At 45.2% G+C, this 26,503-nt stretch overlaps 1 protein-coding gene across 1 annotated transcript; it reads left to right on the top strand.

Moving 5' to 3' along the window:
- The first annotated feature begins 10,609 nt into the window (after positions 1–10,609).
- On the top strand, positions 10,610–26,181 carry PCGF1 (polycomb group ring finger 1). Its single transcript, XM_060779507.2, has 9 exons — positions 10,610–10,756; positions 15,443–15,548; positions 19,100–19,252; positions 19,526–19,597; positions 22,536–22,641; positions 24,434–24,467; positions 25,607–25,693; positions 25,800–25,880; positions 25,989–26,181. The coding sequence occupies exons 1-9, from the start codon at positions 10,658–10,660 to the stop codon at positions 26,034–26,036; spliced, it is 786 nt and encodes a 261-aa protein (XP_060635490.1). The 5' UTR covers positions 10,610–10,657; the 3' UTR covers positions 26,037–26,181.
- Positions 26,182–26,503: the final 322 nt, after the last annotated feature.

Below are 26,503 nucleotides of genomic sequence, written 5' to 3'. Positions count from 1 at the left end.
TATTCTGTTTTCATGTTTGTATATTCATATATTTTGAGTGGTGCGCTGATGCTTTTACGTTAAGCTGCTTTGACTCCCCTGCAAGAGAGATAAAGTGGAGTATACATAAATATAATAGGAAATAAATAAATAAATAACAAATAAGAAATTACGTTATATAATATATTATACTGTGTGTGTGTTTGTGTGTAAAATAATAATAATAATAATAATGATGATGATGATGATGATGATGTGTTGTCAAAGGCTTTCATGGACATAATCACTGCATTGCTGTGAGTTTTCCAGGCTGTATGGCCGTGTTCCAGAAGCAAGCTCTCCTGACGTTTCTCCAAGGGAATTCCAGACAGGAAACAATCAGGGCCAGCTAACACCTCCCAACAAAGGATTCCTCCGGATGTTGCACTCCTGGCCGGGAAAGCCCTCTGACTTTAAACACCGCACAGCTGAGTAGAATTGCAAGCAGGTTGTTGAAGGTATTTTAAAAGCAGTAGCAGTAAAAAAGCACTCCATAAAAATAGGTGAATCCAATTAGGTAGAAAGATAAGCAGGAACAAATAGTCCAGGAAATTAGTCCATGAAAGACAAATACAGAAACTTCTAAGGTAAAATCCCAAAGCTTGAATCATGAATCAGTCAAGGCACTTAACATATGAATCTATCCAAGGCAAGGTTTCAAAGGAGCAGGAAAGATGTCTTGACTCAATTCCAAACGATGCTTCGTCTGACTACAAATTCTGTACTTGACACTTTTATCCCCTAATCTATTCTATGTTCCAAGTGGCCAGGAACGGGTTTCGTTTCAGCCTTGACTCTGTTATCAATCTCTCTCTCAGCCTGGCAGAACGCCTGAGAGATTGGTTTGTTTGCCTCCAATAACAAATGTCCTGAACTGATATTTTCCTTTTAAAGTCTATATTTCTGCAGTCTTTGGTCTCCTTTTATATCTCTCTCTGGCCCATTCTACGCTGCCATGTAAAATCAATATGATGTACTTTGGACTGGGTTCTATGGCAGTGTAGATCCAGCCTAAATGTTTGTATATTGTGTTTTCATGTTTGTATATTCGTATATTTTGATTGGTGCGCTAATGCCTTTATGTTAACCTGCAAGAGGGATAAAGCGGAGTATACATAAATATAATAGGAAATAAATAAATAAGAAATAACATTATATAATATATTATACTATGTGTGTATGTGTGTAAAAGAATAGTAATAATAATAATAATAATAATAATAATAATAATAATAATGTGTTGTCGAAGGCTTTCGTGGAGATAATCACTGCATTGCTGTGAGTTTTCCAGGCTGTATGGCCATGTTCCAGAAGCAAGTTCTCCTTACGTGTCTCCAAGAGAATTCCAAACAGGAAACAATCAGGGCAAGCGAACACCTCCCAACAAAGGATTCCTCTGGGTGTTGCACTCCAGGCCAGGAAAGTCCTATGACTTTAAATACCGCACAGCTGAGTAGAAATGCAAGTAGTTTGTTGAAAATATTTTAAAAGCAGAAGCAGTAAAAAAGCACTCTATAAAAATAGGTAAATCCAATTAGGTAGAAAGATAAACAGGAACAAATAGTCCAGGAAATTAATCCATCAGATTTCATAAAAAGCAAAGGCAGAAAATTTCAAGGTAAAATATCAAAGCTTGAATCATGAATCAATCAAGGCTCTTAACACATGAATCTATCCAAGGCAAGGTTTGCAAGGACCAGGAAAGATGTCTTGACTCAATTCCAAACGATGCTTCGTCTGACTACAAATTCTGTACTTGACACTTTTATCCCCTAATCTATTCTATGTTCCAAGCGGCCAGGAACGGGTTTCATTTCAGCCTTGACTCTGTTATCAATCTCTCTCTCAGTCTGGCAGAATGCCTGACAGATTGGTTTGTTTGCCTCTGTTGACTAAAAACATGGCTTCTATCTACTGGCGCATTAATTTCTGCCAGGGGGCAGAATATTCTCAGGCTCCAAGTCATGGGAATTCTCTGGTAGCAATTCAGGGACCACACCACCATCCCCAAACCCTTCAGGGACATTCTCATCGGAAAATACACTTTGCACAGGAATCCCATTGTCATTCTCTGCATCAATAGCCACCTCATCATTAGAAACATCATTGGATAAACAAACCACATTGTTATTCCCAACATCCAGAGTACCCTGATCATTAGACACAATCACAGGCTGAACTGCAACACTGGGCAGGAATCAGCCAAGCATTGAAGCTGCAAGGGTTTGCAATGCTAATTAAGGTGATTAATTGCAACATTCACACCTGCCTCCAACGGACAAGAGTTCTTCCTCCCACCCTGGACATTATTAATATTTAAACCTCACTTGCCTAGTTTCCAACTAACCCCACCCTGGACATAACCCCACCCCACCCCAGGGTGGGGTTCTAACTAACCCCACCCTGGACATTATTCCATAGGTATATGGACCTCACTTGACTACAACAGACCTCACAACCTCTGAGAATGCCTGCAATAAATGTGGGTGAAACGACAGGAGAGAATGCTTCTGGAACATGGCAACCCAATTATTGTTCAATGTATTGTCGAAGGCTTTCATGGCCGGAATCACTGGGTTGTTGTAGGTTTTTTGGAGAGTTGGCTGCCAAGGGAGCAGAAATGGTCCACATTTTCTAGTGTTACACCATTAAGCTGTATTTCTGGCATTGGAGAGGGATTGGCTGATGACTTCTGGAAGAGCACTTTGGTTTTCTCGATGTTCAATGACAGGCTGAGCTTCTCGTATGCTTCTGCGAAGGTGTTTAGAGTGGCTTGTAGGTCTTCTTCTGAATGCGCACAGACGACGTTGTCATCAGCATATTGGAGTTCTATAAAAGATGTTGTTGTAACCTTGGTTTTGGCTTTCATTCTGCTGAGGTTGAATAGCTTGCCATCTGTCCGAGAGATGATTTCCACTCCAATGGGAAGCTTCCCGTCAACAAGGTGAAGTATCCTAGCGATGAAGATGGAGAATAGAGTTGGGGCAATAACACATCATCCCTGTTTGACACCCGATTCCAGGACTGTGGCCATCATGTCATCATGGAGGAGCCACAGGGTGTTTTTTTTTGGAGGATGGCCCTGGAAAGGCCAGAGGAGTCAAGTCTTCATCAGATGGTCAATTTGCTTCTGCAAAGCAGAAATGAACTATGTCCGGCAGGCTGACCCCCAGTCAACTTTCAATCATAAGTTCTGATTTCATTACCATTATATGCCAATTCTGTTGCTGTGCTTGGTATAAATTCCCATTTGATTTATTGTATGCTTATGCTTATTTGTTTTTGCATTTGTTGTACCTGCTTCGAGCCATCAGAAGAGTCTAGTAATAAATAAAATGCATTATTATTATTATTATTATTGTTATTATTATTATTATTATTAGAAACACAACAAGATGAGTCCACAGCAGACAAGGTCACTGCTGGCTGTTGTATTGGATCCCACGTCGGACACTTCCCAAGTGTCTAGGACTGTGTGGTGTATTGGCGAATATGGCACACAGATCCCAGTAAGGTGGCCTTTTGCAGCTGTCAGCACCAATTGTGTTTAAGTGCAGGCCAAGGTCTTGAGGCACTGCACCCAGTGTGCCAATCACAACTGGGACCACCTTGACTGGTTTGTGCCAGATATTATTATTATTATTATTATTATTATTATTATTATTATTTGCCCCTTGCCCCCCTCCTAGTCCAGTGTTTCTCAACCTTCCTAATGCCACGACCCCTTAATACAGTTCCCCATGTTGTGGTGACTCCCAACCATACAATTATTTTCGTTGCTACTTCAAAACTGTCATTTTGCTACTGCTATGAATTGTAATGTAAATATCTGATACACAGAATGCATTTTCATTCACTGAACCAAATTTGGCACAAATACTTGATACACCCACATTTGAACACTGGTGGGTTTTTGAGGGGGGAGGGTTGATTTTGTCTCTGGGAGTTGTAGTTGTTGGGACGTATAGTTCACCTTCAATCTAAGAACATTCTGAACTCCACCAACAATGGAGTTGAACCAAACTTGGCACACAGAACTCCCATGACCAACAGAAAATACTGTAAGGATTTGGTGGGCATTGACCTTGAGTTTGGGAGTTGTAGTTCACCCACATCCAAAGAGCACTGTGGACTCAAACAATGATGGATCTGGACCAAACTTGGCACAGATTCTCAATATGCCCGAATGTCGACACTGGTGGTGGAGCTTGGGGAAAATAGACCTTGAGATTTGGGAGTTGTAGTTGCTGGGATGTATAGTTAACCTACAATAAAAAGAGCATTCTGTACTCCGCCAACAATGGAATTGAACCAAACTTGGCACACAGAACTCCCATGACCAACAGAAAACACTAGAAGGGTTTGGTGGGCATTGACCTTGAGTTTGGGAGTTGTAGTTCACCTACATCCAGAGAGCACTGTGGACTCAGACAATGATGGATCTGGACCAAACTTGGCACAGATACTCAATATGCCCGAATGTCAACACTGGTGGTGGAGCTTGGGGAAAATAGACCTTGACATTTGGGAGTTGTAGTTGCTGGGATGTATAGTTAACCTACAACCAAAGAACATTCTGAACTCCACCAGCGATGGAATTGAATCAAACTTGGCACACAGAACTCCCATGACCAACAGAAAACACTAGAAGGGTTTGGGGGGCATTGACCTTGAGTTTGGGAGTTGTAGTTCACCTACATCCAGAGAGCACTGTGGACTCAATCAATGATGGATCTGGAGCAAACCTGGCACAAATTGGACTCCAATGCAGAGAATTCCATTTATAAACAGTTCTTCTTACAGTTAAGACCTTCTTCTTAATGTTTAGGTGTCTTTCTGTGCAGTAAAAAGAGGTTTGACTGCGTTGCTGTGAGTTTTCCAGGCTGTCCGGCCATGTTCCAGAAACATTTTCTCCTGACGTTTTGCCCACATCTACGGCAGGCATCCTCAGAGGTTGTGAGGTCTGTTGTAGTCAAGGGAGATTCATACACCTATGGAATAATGTCCAGGGTGGGAGAAAGAACTTTTGTCTGTTTGAGGCAAGTGTGAATGTTGCAATTACCTTGGTTAGCATTGCAAAGCCTTGCAGCTTCATAGCCTGGATGGTTGCTGCCTGGGGGAATCCTTTGTTGGGAGGTGTAAGCTGGCCCTGATTGTTTCTTCTCTGGAATTCCTATGTTTTTTTAGTGTTCTTTCTTTAGTGTCCTGATTTTAGAAGGGGGGGGGGTGTTTCTGTTCATTTTCATGATTTCCGCCTTTCTGTTGACGTGGTCCACATGCTTCTTGTGGATGTCAATGGCTTCTCTGTGTAGTCCAAGATGGTGTTGTGAGAGTGGTCCATCATTTCTGTGTTCTCAAAGATGTTGGACTGGATGGCCTTTGGGTTCCATTTCCAACTCTAGGATTCGGAGTTCGGTGGAGTCTCCTTATTTGTGAGTTTTCAAGCAGAGCCTGTATGACCATCTGTTGGGAGGGCTTGCATGGGGGTCTTCCTGCCTGGCAGAATAAAAGGGTGAACTGGATGTTCTTTGGGTGCCCCTTCAAATTCTAGGATTCGGAGTCCGTTGGAGTCTCCTTATTAGTGGGTGTTCATGCAGAGCCTGTATGACCATCTGTCGGGAGGGATTGCATGGGGTCTTCCTGCCTGGCAGAAAGAAAGGGGTCGACTCGATGGCCTTTGGGTGCCCCTTCCAATTCTAGTATTCTGAGACCAGTGGATTCTCCTTATTTGCGGGTTTTCAAGCAGGGCCTGTGTGACCATCTGTCAGGAAGGCTTGCATGGGGTCTTCCTGCGTGGTCAAAATAGGTGGGCTCTGGAAGGGGCTTGGATGGGTTGGCAGAAAGAGGGGGTGGACTGGATGGCCTTTGGGTGCCCCTTCAAATTCTAGGATTCGGAGTCCGGTGAGGTCTCTTTATTTGCGGGTTTTCAAGCTGAGCCTTTATGACCATCTGTCGGGAGGGCTTGCATGGGGTCTCATAGAATCCTATAATCAAAGAGTTGGAAGAGACCTCATGGGCCATCCAGTCCAACCCCATTCTGCCAAGAAGCAGGAATATTGCACTCAAAGCACCCCTGACAGATGGCCATCCAGCCTCTGTTTAAAAGCTTCCAAAGAAGCAGCCTCCACCACACTCCGGGGCAGAGAGTTCCACTGCTGAACGGCTCTCACAGTCAGGAAGTTCTTCCTCACGCTCAGATGGAATATCCTCTCTTGTAGTTTGAAGCCATTGTTCCATTGCGTCCTAGTCTCCAAGGAAGCAGAAAACAAGCTTGCTCCCTTCTCCTCCCTGTGGCTTCCCCTCACATATTTATACATGGCTATCATATCTCCTCTCAGCCTTCTCTTCTTCAGGCTAAACATGCCCAGTTCCCTAAGCCGCTCCTCATAGGGCTTGTTCTCCAGACCCTTGATCATTTTAGTCGCCCTCCTCTGGACACATTCCAGCTTGTCAATATCTCTCTTGAATTGTGGTGCCCAGAATTGGACACAATATTCCAGGTAAAGTGGTCTAACCAAAGTGGAATAGAGCATGGGGAGCAGGACTTCCCTGGACCTAGCTCGTTTTCAAGCAGGGCCTGTGTGACCATCTGTCAGGAGGGCTTGGATGGGGTATTCCTGTCTGGCAGAAAAAAGTGGGTGGACTGGATGGCCTTTGGATACCCCTTCCAACTCTAGGATTCGGAGTCCTTTGGAGTTTCCTTATTTGCGAGTTTTCAAGCAGAGCCTGTATGACCATCTGTCGGGAGGGCTTGCATGGGGGTCTCCCTGCGTGGTCCAAAGAGGTGGGCTTTGGATGGGGTGGCAGAAAGAGGGGGGTGGACTGGATGTCCTTTGGGGGACCCTTCCGACTCTAATATGTTGTCATTTGGAGTCCCTTCATTCCTGGACCAGAGATGCTGTTGCTGCTGCTTCTTCCCTGCCGCCCCCGCTCTCCTCCCGCCCGAGGCCCACAGAGCAGCCCCCCCACCCTCCCCACTCATCTGGCCCCCCGCCTGGAGCCTGTCTAATGGGCCTGATTCGATCAGAGCCGCCTAATTCGAGGCAGGTGCCCGGCCTGGTCGGCGCGACTTTGGCCGGAGGCTCCGAGCCGGACTTCAAGCGGCGTCTGGGGAAGCAATTTGGGGGGTAGGGGGCAAGCAAAGAGGGGGGGGAGACATCCCACGATGGGCGTGGAGGAGCAAGGGAAGGGACCCCCCACTCATCCAAACCAAGCCAATAACAGAGATCCACCGTGACAGCATCTCTGGAAACACCAGCCTTGGGCAAACTTGGGCCCTCCAGGTGTTTTGGACTTCAACTCCCATCATTCCTAACAGCCGGTAGGCTGTTAGGAATGATGGGAGTTGAAGTCCAAAACACCTGGAGGGCCCAAGTTTGCCCAAGGCTGGTCTACACTGCCATATCATCCAGTTCAAAGCAAATAATCCAGACTTCCATACAGCCCTATAATCCAGAATATCAAGGCAGATAACTCACAAGATCTGCTTTGAACTGGGTTATCTGAGTCCACACTGCCATATAATTCAGTTCAATGTGGATTTTATGTAGCTGTGTAAATGGGGCTCTAGTTTCCTTATGCAGAGAAAATGCGAGGTGTAAATAAACACCATAATAATACTGAGTTGCTGTGAGTTTTTCAGACTGTCTCGCCATGTTCCAGTAGCATTCCCTCCTGACGTTTCACCTGCATCTGTGGCAAGCACCCTCAGAGGTGTGTTCAGAGGTCTGTTGGAAATGATGCAAGTGGAGTGTGTGTGATGGAATAATACTGAGTTGCTGTGATTTTTTTCAGACTGTCTGGCCATGTTCCAGTAGCATTCCCTCCTGACGTTTCACCTGCATCTGTGGCAAGCACCCTCGGAGGTGTGTTCAGAGGTCTGTTGGAAATGATGCAAGTGGAGTGTGTGTATAGATAGATAGACTTTGCAGTCACAAGGCTACTCAATGCTATTCAAGCTTGCTAATTGCCACATTCACACTTGCTTGCTTCAAAGGTTATTTCTCCCACCCTTTCACACATTTCACACACACACACACACACACTCCATATAGATACATGAATTCGAAGCCAGCCGGGGTCGGCGTAAGCTCCCGACCATTTGTCTAGCTTGCTGTCAGTTGCATCTGTCAAGTAGGAAATTGAGGTACTGCTTATGCGGGGAGGCTAATTTAACTAATTTACGATGCCATAAAACTCTCCAGCAGTGTGCAAAAGAATGAGGAAGTACTCCATCGGTGTCACAAGTGGATGGTGAAGCCGATATGATCTTGTCATGTAACATGTCTGAGAATGTAGTCCAGTCTGTCTTCCTGAAGTTGTATCCTGCTGTATTGTCGAAGGCTTTCATGGCCGGAATCACTGGGTTGTTGTAGGTTTTTTCGGGCTATATGGCCATGTTCTAGAGGCATTTTTTCCTGACGTTTCTCCTGCATCTATGGCAAGCATCCTCAGAGGTAATGAGGTCTGTTGGAACTAGGAAAAGGGGTTTATATATCTGTGGAATGACCAGCGTGGGACAAAGGACTCTTGTCTGCTGGAGCTAGGTGTGAATGTTTCAACTGACCACCTTGATTAGCATATAATTAGCATGTCCTTGTTTCTTTCCTCTCTGTTGGTCGCTTCTGTGGTGAGAGAATCAGCCGTGTATGAAGACGTTGCCCAGGGGATGCCCGGATGTCTGAACATCAAGCAAAAAGTGGGTGCTAGAAACAATATCATACGAAAGCTGACTGGCACAACCTGGGGATCACAACCAGACACAGTGAAGACATCTGCCCTTGCGCTGTGCTACTCTGCTGCTGAGTATGCATGCCCAGTGTGGAACACATCTCACCACGCTAAAACAGTGGATGTGGCTCTGAATGAGACATGCCGCATTGTCACAGGGTGTCTGCGCCCTACACCACTGGAGAAATTACACTGCTTAGCCGGTATTGCACCACCTGACATCTGCCGGGAAGGAGCAGCCAATAGTGGAAGGACCAAGGCAGAGACATCTCCCACTTTTTGCTTGATGTTCAGGCAGTGCTTCTTGTAGGTCAGAGAATGGTCCAGAGTGACTCCCAAGTATATGGGTGTGCTGCAATTCTCCAGTGGGATTCCTTCCCAGGTAACAATCCTCAGAACTTGGGATGCTTGTTTGTTCTTAAGGTGAAAGGCACATGTCTGTGTTTTAGATGGATTAGGGATCAGCTGGTTTTCCCTGTAATAGGCGGTAAGGGCACCTAGAGCTTCGGAGAGCTTCTTTTCAACCATCTCAAAGCTCCCTGCTTGAGCGGTGATGGCACGATCATCAGCATAGATGAAGCTCTCTGTCCCTTCTGGCAGTGGCTGGTCATTTGTGTAGATGTTGAACATGGATGGAGCAAGCACGCTCCCCTGAGGCAGGCCGTTCTTCTGTTTCCGCCATCTGCTTCTCTGGCCCTGGCACTCAACAAAAAAGCTCCTGTTTTGTAGCAGGTTTCCTATGAGGCGGGTGAGGTGGTCGTCCTTTGTGATCTTATACATTTTTCCCAGGAGGAGGTGGTGGTGGTTCACAGTCTCATAAGCTGTGGACAGGTCAATGAAGACAGCTCCTGTGATCTGCTGCCTTTCAAAACCATCTTCTATGTGCTGAGTCAGGTTCAGCGCTTGCGATGTGCAGCTTTTGCCTTTCCTGAAGCCAGCTTGCTGTGGAATCAGACAGGGGCCTATTTTTTCCATAATTCTATGCAAAATAAGTCTCTCCAGAACTTTGCAAAGATGGCATAACCTTAACCCTGGTTATATGAGTCCACACTGCCATATCATAGAATCAAAGAGTTGGAAGAGACCTCGTGGGCCATCCAGTCCAACCCCATTCTGCCAAGAAGCAGGAATATTGCATTCAAATCACCCCCGACAGATGGCCATCCAGCCTCTGTTTAAACGCTTCCAAAGAAGGAGCCTCCACCACACTCCGGGGCAGAGAGTTCCACTGCTGAACAGCTCTCACAGTCAGGAAGTTCTTGCTCATGTTCAGGTGGAATTTCCTCTCTTGCAGTTTGAGGCCATTTTTCCATTGCGTCCTAGTCTCCAAGGAAGCAGAAAACAAGCTTGCTCCCTCCTCCTCCCTGTGGCTTCCTCTCACATATTTATACATGGCTATCATGTCTCCTCTCAGCCTTCTCTTCTTCAGGCTAAACATGCCCAGCTCCCCAAGCCGCTCCTCATAGGGCTTGTTCTCCAGACCCTTGACCATTTGAGTTGCTCTCCTCTAGACACATTCCAGCTTAGAGTCAATATCTCTCTCTTGTGGTGCCCAGAATTGGACACAATATTCCAGGTGTGGTCTAACCAAAGCAGAATAGAGGGGTATATAATCCAGTTCAAAGCAGATAATCTGGATTATATATATGGCAGTGGGTATGTGGGGCCTTCCTGCCTTGGAAATACTTATTTCCACACTATATGCTGATATTTCAGGACCTTCCCTAGTCCCTGCCTCTCTCAGTCCTGTTATAGGGATTTTTTTCCTCCCGGGACTACAACTCCCAGCAACCCTTGCGCCGCCCAGGCCGGAAGTGGGCCGGAGAGGGTCCCGCCGGGCGCCGTAGTTGCTGCGGCGACAAGCCCCGCCCCCTCCCGCCAACCCGGAAGTGGGCGAGGCGGCTCCAAGATGGCGTCTCCTCCTCCTCAGGGGGGCTCGGTGGCGATCGCGATGCGGCTCCGGAACCAGCTCCAGGCCGTCTACAAGATGGACCCGCTCCGCAACGAGGTGAGGCGGCGAAGCGGGAAGGGGCCGGGCTAGGTCGAGCGCGGATCGGAAAAGCGGAAGCCCTCTCCGCGCCGGGCGGCCGTCCTGCGCATGCGCGTTGGGAAACAGGCAGGCAAGCAGGCTGTGGGCGTGGCCGTGAGAAGCCACGCCTACTTTTTCATCCTCTGAAGCAGAGGCGGGTGGGAGGAATGAGGGCCCCGCGTCACCGCGCGGTCCTAAAGGGAGACGGGTTTTTTTCCAGAGGAGGGTTGGGATGGATGGCCTCGAGATGGCAGTGGAAGGAGCAAGAGTCTCATAAGCACATAAAGCCACAAAGGATGGCAAAGACCCCAAGGGCCGTCCATTCCAACCCATTCTGTGCAGAAAGGCACAATCTAAGCTCTCTTTTCCTATGTGCTGTGCTAATTATATAATATAATGTAATATAATATATTGTATATACATATAATATTTATAATATTATTATGTAATACAATATAATATTACTAATAATATGATATTATAATTATATGTTTTATATTACATGTAATACTAATAATATTACAATATAATTAATATTATATATTATATTATTTATATATTAATTATATATTATTATATTAAATTATATTAAATATATTATAATATAATACAATACAATAATACACTATAATAATATTACAATATAATTTGTAAATGTATGTATGTATGGCAATACCTGCATTTATGTATTTATTATTATTTATTTATTTATTTACTTTACTTTACTTGTATACCGCAGTTTCTCAGCCTAACCGGCGACTCAACACGGTTTACAACAAGGATAAAATCAATCAACGATACACAGTTTAAAACCATAAGAGCACAATATACAATATTACACAACAGTAACAACACAATTCATCTCATAACTAGAGTCGTGATCCAAGTTCGTCGTCCATATTTCCATTCCTGTAATCGTCACATTCATTGCACTGATTAACCAAAAGCCTGTTCAAACATCCATGTTTTTAATCTTCTACGGAACACCATTAGCGAGGGGGCTGATCTTACCTCCATGGGAAGGGCGTTCCACAGCCGGGGGGCCACCACAGAAAAGGCCCTGTCTCTCGTCCCCGCCAGCCGCACCTGTGAAGCAGGCGGGATCGAGAGCAGGGCCTCCCCAGAAGATCTTAGGGTCCTGGCAGGCTGATAGGCAGAGATACGTTCGGATAGGTAGCTTGAGCCAGAACAATTTAGGGCTTTATAGGCCAACGCCAGCACTTTGAATTGAGCCCGGTAGCAGATGGGCAGCCAGTGGAGCTGGTGCAGCAGAGGAGTTGTATGCTCCCTGCGCTCCGCTCCTGTTAGTATCATGGCTGCCGAATGTTGGACTAGTTGGAGCTTCCGAGCCGTCTTCAAAGGCAACCCCACGTAGAGAGCGTTGCAGTAGTCTAAACGGGATGTAACCAGAGCGTGGACTACCGTGGCCAAGTCAGACTTATGTACCCCCCCTTTGTCCTATACTCCTTTTTCCCTTCCTGTCTCAGCCCCCCTTCCTCCCCTTCTTAGCCTAAGCCTCCCCCCCCCCTTTGTTATTTATTGAACACTGAAACTTAATAAAGATTATTTTTTAAAAAAACAATATAGTGGTACAGTACATTATAGTAATATATAATACTGATATTGTACTATGTTAATAATATAATATATTGTATGTATATATTTATTTATTATTATTTATTTTGTGTACTTCTACCCCGCCCTTCTCAACCCCCGAGGGGGGACTCAGGGCGGCTTACAAAAGGCACAATTCGATGCCAACACAATAATACAATACATATATAGACAGCAGTTATAAACAATTAAAACAATCAATTATACATCACTATCAATAAAACCAATCTAGTGCTCAACGTTCGGCAGCTCAGAATCCGTAAATTCATCCCACTTTGTCAAATCCTATCAATTCTAGTCGTCATTGTCCTTTGTCTATCTGCCAGATTACCCAAAAGCCTGGTCCCATATCCATGTTTTTAGTTTCCTTCTAAAGGAGAGGAGGGATGTCGATGACCTAATCTCCCCGGGGAGTGAATTGCACAGGTGAGGGGCCACCACCGAGAAGGCCCTGCTCCTCGTCCCCACCAATCTCACTTGTGATAGAGGTGGGGCCGAGAGCAGGGCCTCCCCAGAAGATCTTAAATTCCGAGGTGGGACGTAGAAGGAGATGCGTTCGGACAGATATCCTGGGCCAGAACAGTATAGGGTTTTGTAGATCAAAACCAGTACTTTGAATTGTGCTCGGAACTGGATCGGCAGCCAGTGGAGCTGACACAACAGGGGGGTGGTATGCTACCTGTATGACGCTCCGGTGAGTAATCTGGCTGCCGCCCGCTGGACTAATGGAAGTTTCTGAACAGTCTTCAAAGGCAACCCCACGTAGAGTGCGTTGCAGTAATCTATTCGGGATGTAACAAGAGCGTGGACCACTGTGGCCAGATCTGACTTCCCAAGGAACGGGCGCAACTGGCGCATAAGTTTTAGTTGTGCAAAAGCTCTCCCAGCCACCACTGAGACCTGGGGTTCCAGGCTCAGCGATGAGTCAAGGATTACTCCCAAGCTGCGAACCTGAGTCTCTAATGAGATAAAAATAGGAGCAGGTTATTTGCAGATATATATACATACATGGAGCCCCCGGTGGCGCAGTGGGTTAAAGCACTGAGCTGCTGAGCTTGTTGATCGAAAGGTTGCAGGTTCGATTCCGGGGAGCGGCGTGAGCTTCCTCTGTCAGCCCTAGCTTCTGCCAACCTAGCAGTTCGAAAACATGCAAATGTGAGTAGATCAATAGGTACCGCTCCGGTGGGAAGGTAACGGCGCTCCATGCAGTCATTTATTTATTTATTTATTTACCTTACTTATATACCGCTGTTCTCAGCCCGAAGGCGACTCACAGCGGTTCACAACAAATACGAACAGCAAAAATTCAGTGCTACAGTATAGAAACACTTAACAAACCTAACACATTACACAATTAATAAACAGTCACTACAATACCCATTCACTGTCGTCTCGTCATCAAAAACATGTTCCAGATTCATCATCCATTGTTCCATTCCAGTGTTCATTAACCAATCATTGCACTAATTATTCGAACGCCTGCACAAATAACCAGGTCTTTACTTTTTTGCGGAATACCATTAGAGATTGCGCTAATCTGATGTCTGTGGGAAGGGCGTTCCACAGCCGGGGAGCCACCACCGAGAACGCCCTATCTCTCATCCCCGCCAGCCGCGCCTGAGAAGCAGGCGGGATCGAGAGCAGGGCCTCCTCGGAAGATCTCAAAGTCCTGGTGGGTTCATAGGCAGAGATGCAGTCGGATAGGTAGCTTGTCGGCCACATGACCTTGGAGGTGTCTATGGACAACGCTGGCTCTTCGCCTTAGAAATGGAGATGAGCACCACACCCCAGAGTCAGACACGACTGGACTTAATGTCAGGGGACTAGCTTTACTATACATACATATATATACATCCCTTGTAATGTTTTTCATTGTAAGCTGCTCTGAGTCTCCGTAGGGAGAGATAAAACGGGATATAAATAAATAGATAAATAAATATAATTAATATGCAATTTATTGATTTATTTCCGACATTTATATGCTTCCCTTCTCACTACGAAGGGGACTCAGGGCAGCTTACAAGATATAAAACTTTCAAGTATTTTCTGTTGGTCATGGGGGGGTTCTGTGTGGGAAATTTGCCCCAATTCTGTCGTTTGTGGGGTTCAGAATGCTCTTTGATTGTGGGTGAACTATAAATCCAAGTAACTACAATTCCCAAATGTCAAGGTCTATTTTCCCCAAACTCCATTTGTGTTCATAATTGGGCATATGGAATATTCGTACCAAGTTTGGTCCAGATCCTTCATTGTTTGAGTCCACAGTGCTCTCGGGATGTAGGTGAACTACAGCTCCCAAACTCAACGTCAATATCCACCAAACCCTTCTAGTGTTTTCTGTTGGTCATGGGAGTCCTGTGTGCCACCTTTGGTTCAATTCAATCATTGGTGGAGTCTTTGATTGTAGGTGAACTATAAATCCCAGCAACTACAACTCCCAAATGACAAAATCAATTTTTGAGTGAAGGACATACATTGGGCTGTTAGGTGTCTTTGTGTCCAAATTTGGTGTCAATTCGCCCAGTGGTTTTTGAGTTCTGTTAATCCCACAAACGGACATCACATTTTTATTTATATAGATATAATGTATTACCTAACAATGTTATTATTTCTATATATTACTATATTGTTTATATAATTTAATCTTTATATGTATTGAATTATTGAATGCTTAAAGATCCGGCTTTATGAAATACGGAATGGATTTTGGACATGGCTTTTAACCTTGTTTTTATAATAATAATAATAATAATAATAATACCTTATTTATATCCCACGCAAACTCAGGGCACTCACAACATAAATGGCAAACATTCAAGTCAATATCGTGTAACTTGTGTGATTTGTTTTTTGTCAAATGTTCTGTACCGTCTATTTGAATTGTTTAGTCTGTTGTTGTTTTTTACAGCATTGAATGTTTTCTCTTTATGTTGTGAGCCGCCTGAGTCCCCACAGCAAGATGGGGCAGGAATAGAAATAAAGTTTTACTTACTCACTCCCGACAGATGGCCATCTGTCCACTGCTGTAAAAAAATCTTCTTTCTTCCTTAGGAGGAGGTGAAGGTGAAGATGAAGGAGCTGAACGAGCACATTGTGTGTTTCCTGTGCGCCGGGTACTTCATTGACGCCACCACCATCACCGAGTGCCTCCACACCTGTGAGTTGCATTGAGGAAGGGGCAAAGGCTAGTAGTGTTGGTGTTCATTGGCCTTTCTGTGCAGGCATTGGTCATCTTTGGCTCTCCAGGTGCTTTGGACTACAACTCCCACAATTCCTAACAGCTTGAGCAGCTGAGGAGGAAAAGGAAAGGGCCTGAGGCCAGGAATTGTGGGAGTTGAAGTTCAAAACACCTGGAGGGAGGGCTGAAGTTTGCCCATGCCTGCTCTATAGCACATTGCATATCGAATGTGAACATGCAATGTGATGTGTTTATATGTATACTAAGCGTCCCCTGCCACGTGGGGGTTCTGTGTGGGAGGTTTATTATTATTATTATTATTATTATTATTATTAACTTTATTTGTACCCTGCTAGCATCTCCCGAAGGACTTGATGCGGCTTACATAGGCCAAGGCCTCAATAAAACAATAGCATAACAAATACACAACTTAAAGCAAATCAAAACATTAAAGCAATAACAGAAACAACAAAAACAATACATCATAACACAATAAAACTAGGGCCGGGCCAAATGTAATGGGTACAGATTAAAAAGTGCTGGGTGTGACAGGTGGTATGTCGGATTTTGGGTTTCACCCAATTCTATCGTTGGTGGGGTTCAGAATGCTCTGTGATTGTAGGTGAACTATAAATCCCAGCAACTACAACTCCCAAATGTCAAGATTCTATTTCCCCCAAACTCCACCAGTGTTCACATTTGGGCATATTGAGTATTCGTGTAGAGTTTGGTCCAGATCCATCATTGTTTGAGTCCACAGTGATCTCTGGATGTAGGTGAACTACAACTCCAAAACCAAAGGACACTGCCCACCAAACCCTTCCAGTATTTTATGGTGGTCTTGGGAGAACTGTGTGCCGAGTTTGGTTCAATTCCATCGTTGGTGGGGTTCAGAATGCTCTTTGATTGTAGGTGAACTATAAATCCCAGCAACTACAACTCCCAAATGCCAAGATTCTATTTTCCCCAAACTCCACCAGTGTTCACATTTGGGCATATTGAGTATCCATGCCAAGTTTGGTCCAGATCCACCATTGTTTGAGTCCACAGTGATCTCTGGATGTAGGTGAACTACAACTCCAAAACCCAAGGACACTGCCCACCAAACCCTTCCAGTATTTTCTGTTGGTCATGGGAGAACTGTGTGCCAAGTTTGGTTCAATTCCATCGTTGGTGGGGTTCAGAATTCTCTTTGATTGTAGGTGGACTATAAATCCCAGCAACTACAAGTCCCAAATGACAAAATCATTATTTTTTTAGTGAAGGACATGCATTGGGTTGTTAGGTGTCTTGTGTCCACATTTGGTGTCAATTCGTCCAGTGGTTTTTGATTTCTGTTAATCCCACAAACGAACATTACATTTTTATTTATATAGATGACTAGCTGTACCCGCCACACGTTGCTGTAGTCAACCTTCCCTCCCTCTTTCTCTCCTTCCTTCCTTCCCTCTTTCTTTCCTTTCCTCTTTTTCTTTCCCTATCTCTCATCTTTCTTCCATCTCTACCTGTTTCTTTCCTCCCTTGCTTTGCTCTTTGGTTACATCCTTCCTTCCTTCCTTCCTTCCTTCCTTCCTTCCTTCCTTCCTTCCTTCCTTCCTTCCCTATCTTTCGTTCCTTCTCTCCTTCCTTCCCTCTCTTTTTCCTTTCACTTTTTTATTTCCTTCTCTCTTTCCTTGCTTCTCTAACTTTGTTTCTTTCCTTCTTTCCCTCCCTCCTTCTCTCCTTCCTTCCTTCCTTCCCTCTTTTCCTCCTTCTCTCGTTACTTCTTGACTGTCCCTTCCATTTAATATTGTATTTATATCTTACATAGAAAGAAGGAAGGAAGGAGGGACAGGAAGGAAGGAAGGAAAAAGGAAGGGAGGGAAAGAAGGGAAGGAAGGAAAAGAAAGAAGGAGGGACAGGGAGGGAGGAGAAGGAAGGAAGAAGGAAGGAAGGAAAGAAAATGGAAGGGAGGGAGGGAAAGAAGGGAAGGAAGGAAAAGAAAGAAGGAGGGACAGGGAGGGAGGAGGAGGAAGGAAGAAGGAAGGAAGGAAGGAAGGAAGGAAGGAAGGAAGGAAGGAAAGAAAATGGAAGGGAGGGAGGGAAAGAAGGGAAGGAAGGAAAAGAAAGAAGGAGGGACAGGGAGGGAGGAGAAGGAAGGAAGAAGGAAGGAAGGAAGGAAGGAAGGAAGGAAGGAAGGAAGGAAAGAAAATGGAAGGGAGGGAGGGAAAGAAGGGAAGGAAGGAAAAGAAAGAAGGAGGGACAGGGAGGGAGGAGGAGGAAGGAAGAAGGAAGGAAGGAAAGAAAAGGGAAGGGAGGGAGGGAAAGAAGGGAAGGAAGGAAAAGAAAGAAGGAGGGACAGGGAGGGAGGAGAAGGAAGGAAGAAGGAAGGAAGGAAAGAAAAGGGAAGGGAGGGAGGGAAAGAAGGGAAGGAAGGAAAAGAAAGAGGGAGGGACAGGGAGGGAGGAGAAGGAAGGAAGAAGGAAGGAAGGAAAGAAAAGGGAAGGGAGGGAGGGAAAGAAGGGAAGGAAGGAAAAGAAAGAAGGAGGGACAGGGAGGGAGGAGAAGGAAGGAAGAAGGAAAGAAAAGGGAAGGGAGGGAGGGAAAGAAGGGAAGGAAGGAAAAGAAAGAAGGAGGGACAGGGAGGGAGGAGAAGGAAGGAAGAAGGAAGGAAGGAAAGAAAAGGGAAGGGAGGGAGGGAAAGAAGGGAAGGAAGGAAAAGAAAGAAGGAGGGACAGGGAGGGAGGAGGAGGAAGGAAGAAGGAAGGAAGGAAGAAAAGAAAAGGGAAGGGAGGGAGGGAAAGAAGGGAAGGAAGGAAAAGAAAGAAGGAGGGACAGGGAGGGAGGAGAAGGAAGGAAGAAGGAAGGAAGGAAAGAAAAGGGAAGGGAGGGAGGGAAAGAAGGGAAGGAAGGAAGGAAAAGAAAGAAGGAGGGACAGGGAGGGAGGAGAAGGAAGGAAGGAGGGATAGAAAGGAGGGGGGTGAAAAAAGAAGGGAGGGAAGGAAATGAAGGGGAAGGAAATGAAGAAAGGGAAAGAAGAAGGAAAGGGAGGGAGGGAGGAAAAGAAGGAAAGTAAAAAGGAAGGAGGGACAGGAAGGAAGGGAAGGAGGGAAAGAAGGAAAGGAAGGAGAAGGAAAGAAGAAAAGGAAAGGAAAGGAAAGGAAAGGAAAGGAAAGGAAGGAAGGAAGGAAGGAAGGAAGGAAGGAAGGAAGGAAGGAAGGAAGGGAAGGGAGGAAAGAAGGGAAGGGAGAGAGAGAAAGAAGGAAGCACTGTGGACCTTCCTCGCCTCCTCCTCTCCCCTTCTGCATTGGATCCTGGCACAGCACTCCTCGCAAGGGCCACACACAGAGGAGGCAGTCATGGATAAACGTTGTTGTCGTCATTGTCGTTGTTGTTGTTGTTGTTATTGCTACCCTCCTGGGAAGAAAGAGCAATGGTGGTGCCCAGGCAGCATGGTGCTCGGGCTCCTTCCCCGCTTTGAATCTCCTAATGGAGAGAAAAATGTGGATGTAAATAAACATCATCCTCATCATCTTTTTCCCTCCTTGCAGTTTGCAAGAGCTGCATTGTGAAGTACCTTCAGACCAGCAAGTATTGTCCCATGTGCAGCACCAAGATCCACGAGACGCAGCCCCTCCTCAACCTCAAGCTGGACCGCGTCATGCAGGACATCGTCTTCAAGCTGGTGCCGGACCTCCAGGAGAGTAAGTGACTGGCAGGAATATAGGTTTCAAGGCTCTAGGCCAACTTCAGCCCTCCAAGTGTTTTGGACTTCAACTCCCACCATTCCTAACAGCCGGTAGGCTGTTAGGAATGGTGGGAGTTGGAGTCCAAAACACCTGGAGGGCTGAAGTTGGCCCATACCTGCTCTATGGTCTCTGATGGCAGTGGCACCTGTGGGATCACCCTCTTGTTTTGGTTTGGGAGCTGCGGGGAAACAAACCGTGTGGCTGTGTTTATTGTCATCCCACTGCTAGATGAAGAGAAGAGGATCCGAGAGTTCTATCAATCCCGAGGACTGGAGCGCGTCAGCCAACCGAGCAACGAAGGTGAGCGGCTTTCCTCTTCCTAGAATGATAGAATCCTAGAGTTGGGGGAAACCCCTGTCCAACCCCATTCTGCCGTGCAAGAAGACACAATCCGAGCCCTCCCGATAGGTGGCCATCTAGCCAATAATAATAGTAGTAGTAATAATAATATCATAGAATCCTAGAGCTGGAAGAGAGCTCCAGTCTAACCCTATCTTGACACTCAGGAAGACACAGTCCAAGCCTTCCTCCATCCTCTGATAACAACAATAATAACTGAATCATAGAATCCTAGAGCAGGAAGGGGCCCCAAGGGCCATCCAATCCAACCCCTTCTGCCAGGAAGAAAGACACAATCAAAGCCCTCCCAAAAGATGGCCAGTATCTGCTAATAATAATAATAATAATAATTTTATTTATTTATTTGGTCGTGTCAGGAGCGACTTGAGAAACTGCAAGTTTCTCAATAATAATAACAATCATAATAATCATAATAATCATAATAATAGGAATCCTAGAGCTGGGGGCCATCCAGTCCAATCCTATCTTGACACTCAGGAACACATAATGCAAGCCCAAAAGATGGACAGCTTGCCTCTGATAATAATAATAATAATAATAATAATAATAATAATAATAACTTAGTTACTTTACTTTCTTACTAGACGATCCCTCGTTTTCCGAGGATGATTGTCTTCCAGTGTTCTCGTGAGTCCGTATGTGGCTGTGGAGCCCTATTCTTGCTCTGCATCTTCTTCCGCAGTGAGGGCATTGGTTTCCAGGCGGAAGGCGGTCTCGGTCGGGGTTGGTCACAGCTGACCTCCAGCTGGAGCGGTCAAGGGCCAGGGCTTCCCAGTTCTCAGTGTCTATGCCAGTTTTTAAGGTTGGCTTTGAGCCCATCTTTCAATCTCTTTTCCTGTCCACCAACATTCTGTTTTCCGTTCTTAAGTTCGGAGTAGAGCAACTGCTTTGGGAGATGGTGGTCAGGCATCCGGACAATAATAATAATAATAATAATAATAATAATAATAATAATAATAATGGAGAATTGCAAAAGCCGAAAAGCAAACGTGTATACAACTTGGATTTATTACAAAAAAAATTTTGACTCACTGCCACATTGTTAGATCATCAAATGTCTAGATGTCATCGGGGTTTGTGACAAAATTACCATTTGTCAACTGCAGAAGGCCACCTTACTGGGATCTGTACACATTATTCACCGATACATCACACAGTCCTAGGCACTTGGGAAGCGTCCGACGTGTAATCCAATACAGTGGCCAGCAAAGTGACGTTGTTTGCTGTGTACTCATCTTGTTGTGTTTCAAATAATAATAATAGGAGCATAGATTCCTAGAATTGGAAGGATTCAGGGTTTCCAAACTTTTGATCCTTTTAGTTGTTTCTTCTCTGGAAACTTTTCAAAGCTTGCCCATCTCCTTGGAATGGTCCAGCTCCTTGAATTGCTTTGCCCAGAACTGGACACAGGATTGTTGTTATTCTAGGTGAGGTCTGACCAAAGCAGAAGGGAGTGGGACCAGGACTTCTCTCAGTCTTGAATACCATATTCCTTTTGATGGAACGGAGTAACATTATTGTCATTGTACATCATACAATGAAATTAAATACCATCCCCAATGCACTTTACATGTGTAGAATTACATAAACAAACCTCCCATCCTTCCATATTCTAACTACTATTTCACAAACCCCTAATTCCCCATCAGTGTGAAACTGTAGAGTTCAATATAGTCACAGTTCTTGGATAGAAGGTATCTCTCAGCCTGTTAGTCCTTGCTTTTATCGTCCTATATCAGTGTTTCTCAACATGGGGGTTGCGACCCCTGAGTGGGTCGTGAGGGGGCGTCAGAGGGGTCGCCAAATACCATCTGAAAACACAGTATTTTCTGTTAGTCACTGGGAAATTTGGCCCAATTCAATTGTTGATGGGATTCAGAATGCTCTTGATTGTAGGTGAACTATAAATCCCAGCATCTACAACTCCCAAATGTCAAGGTCTATTATCTCCAAACTCCACCAGTGTTCACATTTCGGCATATTGAGTATTTGTGACAAGTTTGGTTAAGATCCATCATTATTTGTGTCCACGGTGTAGGATTTGGTGGGCATTGACCTTGAGTTTTGGAGTTGTAGTTCACCAAGCTCCAAAACTAAAGGTCAGTGTCCACCCAACCCTCCAGTATTATCTGTTCGTCATGGGAGTTCTGTGTGCCAAGTTTGGTTCAAGTCCATCGTTGGTGGAGTTCAGAATGCTCTTTGATTGTAGGTGAACTATAAATCCCAGCAACTAGAACTCCCAAATGTCAAAGTCTATTTTCCCAAAATTCTACCAGTGTTCACATTTGGGCGTATTGAGTATTAGTGACAAGTTTGGTCCAGATCCATCATTGTTTGAGTCCAGAGTGCTCTCTGGATGTAGGTGAACTACAACTCCCAAACTCAAGGTCAATGCCCACCAAACCCTTCCAGCATTTTCTGTTGGTCTGGGGAGTTCTGTGTACCAGGTTTGGTTCAATTCCATCATTGGTGGAATTCAGAATGCTCTTTGGTTGTAGGTGAACTATAAATCCCAGCAACTACAACTCCCAGATGACAAAAATCAACCCCCTCCCCAACCCCACCAGTATTCAAATGTGGGAGTATGGGGTATTTGAGCTGAATTTTGTCCAGTTTTTTTTTTTTTGTCGTGTCAGGAGCAACTTGAGAAATTGCAAGTTGCTTCTGGTGTGAGAGAATTGGCCGTCTGCAAGGACGTTGCCCAGGGGGTGATTTTTGATGTTTTTATCATCCTTGTGGGAGGCTTCTCTCATGTCCCCGCATGAGGAGCTGGAGCTGATAGAGGGAGCTCATCCGCCTCTCCCCGGATGTGAACCTGCGACCTGTCGGTCTTCAGTCCACCTCTGTTCTGACCACTTCCTTCTCTGCCTTCTTCCAGGCCCGGCCTCCAACCGCGTGGGGCTACCCTATACCACCTTTGACCACTCGCGGGCCCACTACTACCGCTTTGACGAGCACGTCCTGCTCTGCCTGGAGAAACAGGGGTGAGTCGTGAGGGTTGGGGCACCGGGGCAGGATTATTTCCTGCAGCATAACTGACCGAAAGGTCATGAGTTCAAAGCCAGCCCGGGTTGGAGTGAGCTTCTGACCAATTCCCAACCTTCTCAAACTAAGCACATTCTAAAAACGCTTTGGGAAGAAGAAGGGGAAAGCCAGGAAACCAAACACCTTAATTGCTGTGAGTTTTCTGGCCTGTCTGTCCATGTTGCAGAAGCATTCTCTCCTGATGTTTCACCTGCATCTATGGCAGGCATCCTCAGAGGTTGTGAGATCTGCTGGAAACTAGACAAGGGAGGTTAATATATCTGTGGAAGGTCCAGGGTGGGAAAAAGAATCATAGAATCAAAGAGTTGGAAGAGACCTCATGGGCCATCCAGTCCAACCCCATTCTGCCAAGAAGCAGGAATATTGCATTCAAATCACCCCTGACAGATGGCCATCCAGCCTCTGTTGAAAAGCTTCCAAAGAAGGAGCCTCCACCACACTCCGGGGCAGAGAGTTCCATGGCTGAACGGCTCTCCCAGTCAGGAAGTTCTTCCTCGTGTTCAGATGGAATCTCCTCTCTTGTAGTTTGAAGCCATTGTTCCATTGTGTCCTAGTCTCCAAGGAAGCAGAAAACAAGCTTGCTCCCTCCTCCTCCCTGTGGCTTCCTCTCACATATTTATACATGGCTATCATATCTCCTCTCAGCCTTCTCTTCTTCAAGCTAAACATGCTGAGCTCCTTAAGCCGCTTCTCATAGGGTTTGTCCTCCAGAACTTTTATCATTTTAGTCGCTCTCCTCTGGACACATTCCAGCTTGTCAAGAACTCTTGTCAGTTGGAGGCAAGTGGGAATGTTGAAATTAATTAGCATTGCAAAGCCTTGCAGCTTCTATATTTCACGATGTGTTGCTTGGATGTCCAGCAGATGGCGCTGTTGTTGATTCCAAGCATGTTTTTACCTGTCACAGACGTGACATCTATATAATAATAAGTATGTCAATATATAAAACATTTGCCTATTCAAATGCTAAGTTGTGTCCAAATTCCAAAGCAATCTGTGAAGTATTTTGGGAGATTTGAGGTCATTCACAAACAGACATTTACATTTTTATATAATGCAATGTAATATAATATAATATTATTATTTAATATAATATATTGTATATACATATAATATTTTATCATTCACAGACATTTGAATTTTTATATAATGTAATGTAATATAATATATTGTATATACATATAATATTTATAATATTATACTGTAATAAAATTTAATACTACTACTAATAATAATAATAATAATAATATATCATAATTATATATTTTATATTACATGTAATATTACTAATAGTATTACAATATAATGGTATAGTACAATATATATATAATACTGGTATTGTACTATGCTAATAATATAATATATTGTATGTGTATGTATATGTGTGTGTGTGTATATGTGTGTGTGTATATATATATATATATATATGTATATATCTCTTGTAAGCTGCTCTGAGTCCCTTTTGGAGTGAGAAAGGCGGCATATAAATATTGCAAATAAATAAATAATATATACAGCTTATTATTATGATGGTTATGATTTCTATCCTGGGTTGTCTCACTAAAACGAGATCTAAAGTATGATTCCGTCCCGTTTTTTGCCAGTTGTTTAAGAGTGTGTATGTGTGTGTGTGTGTGTGTAAGGCCTGTCCCAATCCTTTGGCATTGTTGAGTGTGGGGGGGATATCGATCTCCTCTTCCTCTCTCTCATTCTTCATTTCTTTCCTTTCAGCTCCGGGAAGGACAAGAGCAAACACATCCTGCAGGTGAGGAGACCCTCCATGTCCTCAACCCCAAAAAGAGGGAAAGGGACCCCCCAGGAAGAAGATTTTTGGTGGGGAGGGGGGAAGCTTGCGAAAAGCCTGGTTTACCAGAGGAAGATCGGCACTGGGATATTACATTCTAAGAAGCAGCAACCTATGATGTTATAAAGTTTTTGGATATATGTATGTGTGTTTGTGTACACACACACAATCATACATACAGGCTTAGGTACCCTGCAATTCCCCGATCAGATATTTTGTAATGATGCATAGAATCATAAGAGTTGGAAAAGACCTCATGGGCCATCCGGTCCAACCCCATTCTGCCAAGAAGCAGGAATATTGCATTCAAAGCACCCCTGACAGATGGCCATCCAGCCTCTGTTTAAAAGCTTCCAAAGAAGGAGCCTCCACCACACTCCGAGGCAGAGAGTTCCACTGCTGAACAGCTCTAACAGGAAGTTCATCCTACACTTGGAAGAGACTGGTGGGCCATCCAGTAAAACCCCATTCTGCCAAGAAGCAGGAAAATCACTTTCAAATCACCCCTGACAGATGGCCATCCAGCCTCTGTTTAAAAGCCTCCAAAGAAGGAGCCTCCACCACACTTCGGGGCAGAAAGTTCCACTGCTGAACAGCTTTCACAGTCAGGAAGTTCTTCCTCATTTTCAGATGGAATCTCCTTCCTTTCCTGTACTTTGAAACCATTGTTCCATTGCGTCCTAGTCTCCAGGGAAGCAGAAAAGAAGCTTGCTCCCTCCTTCCTATGACTCTCTCATATATTTACACATGGCTATCATGTCTCCTCTCAGCCTTCTCTTCTTCAGGCCAAACATGCCCAGCTCTTTAAGCCACTCCTCATAGGGCTTATTCTCCAGACCCTTGATCATTTTAGTCACCCTCCTCTGGACACTTTCCAGCTTAGGGTCAACATCTCTCTTGATTTGTGGTGCCCAGAATTGGACACAATATTCCAGGTGTGGTCTAATCATGGCAGTATAGAGCATGGGGAGCATGACTTCCCTGGATCTAGACACTAGACTCCTATGGATCCCTAACTGGCTGCGACCTGAATGCCCTCTCTCCCTTTTCCCCATTGGCTCTCTGGTCATTCTGTCCCATCTTTTTGCCCCTTCCTGCAGCACAAATACGTCCGCTGCTCCGTCCGGGCCCAGATCCACCACCTCCGAAGGGTCCTGTGCCGCCGCCTGGAGCTGCCCCTGGCGAATGTGAGTAAGACTCAGTGTTTTATTATTGTGGGGAGGGGGATTATTATGGGGCCCTCCTTCAATTAGCACTCCCTTTATCTCTAATGGCAACTGTGGCCCCGCTCAGGTCCTGGTCCTGTTTGACAATGCGCCTGTCCCAGACTCCATGACCCTGAAGCAGCTCTGGCTCTCCTGCTGGTTTGGCAAGGTGTGTGGATGGGAGGGGGGTCTTCCCCAAATGGGAGGAGGGGTCACCCCTCCCCTTTATCGCTAAGAAGAGGCCTTAACCTTGCTTTGTTCTGTGCTTGCTTTCCAGCCAGCCCCCCTGCTGCTGCACTACAGCGTGAAGGAGAAGAGGAGGTAGTGGTGGGGGGGCATTTTTGGGGCAAAACAGCCCCCCTCTCTTGCCCTGCACATAAACACACACACTCCCATGACAGTACACTAATTTAAGGCTCCCTTCGCTGCAATATTGGATTTATTTTTGGAATAAAAGAATGGAAAAATCACAGTCAGCATCATTTCTTTGGACTGGACTTGCAGTTCCTGGCCCAGACCAGCAGGTGGCAGGAGTGCTTTGTTTACAAAGGGAAATGATGGTTGCCCACCACCATCCCTCCCTGCACACAGTGATTTAATGACTGCTGGGCTTGGCATCATTATCTTCCTCAGCCCCCTCCTCCCCATTTCAGCCTTGCAAGAAGAAGTAATAAGCAAATAATGGACCCTGTTCCATCACCCCCTATTCTGCCCCCCCCCCCCGGCAAATCACTAAGCCCTCCCCAATTAAAGATCCTGGCCCACCAAGGAATCCTAAGGCCAGCAGCTGTA

This window comes from Anolis sagrei, chromosome 5 (assembly GCF_037176765.1).
Source record: "Anolis sagrei isolate rAnoSag1 chromosome 5, rAnoSag1.mat, whole genome shotgun sequence".
Lineage (NCBI taxonomy): Eukaryota > Metazoa > Chordata > Lepidosauria > Squamata > Dactyloidae > Anolis > Anolis sagrei.
Note: the sequence above shows the minus strand (reverse complement) of the source record. Positions and strands in the feature narration are given on the sequence as shown.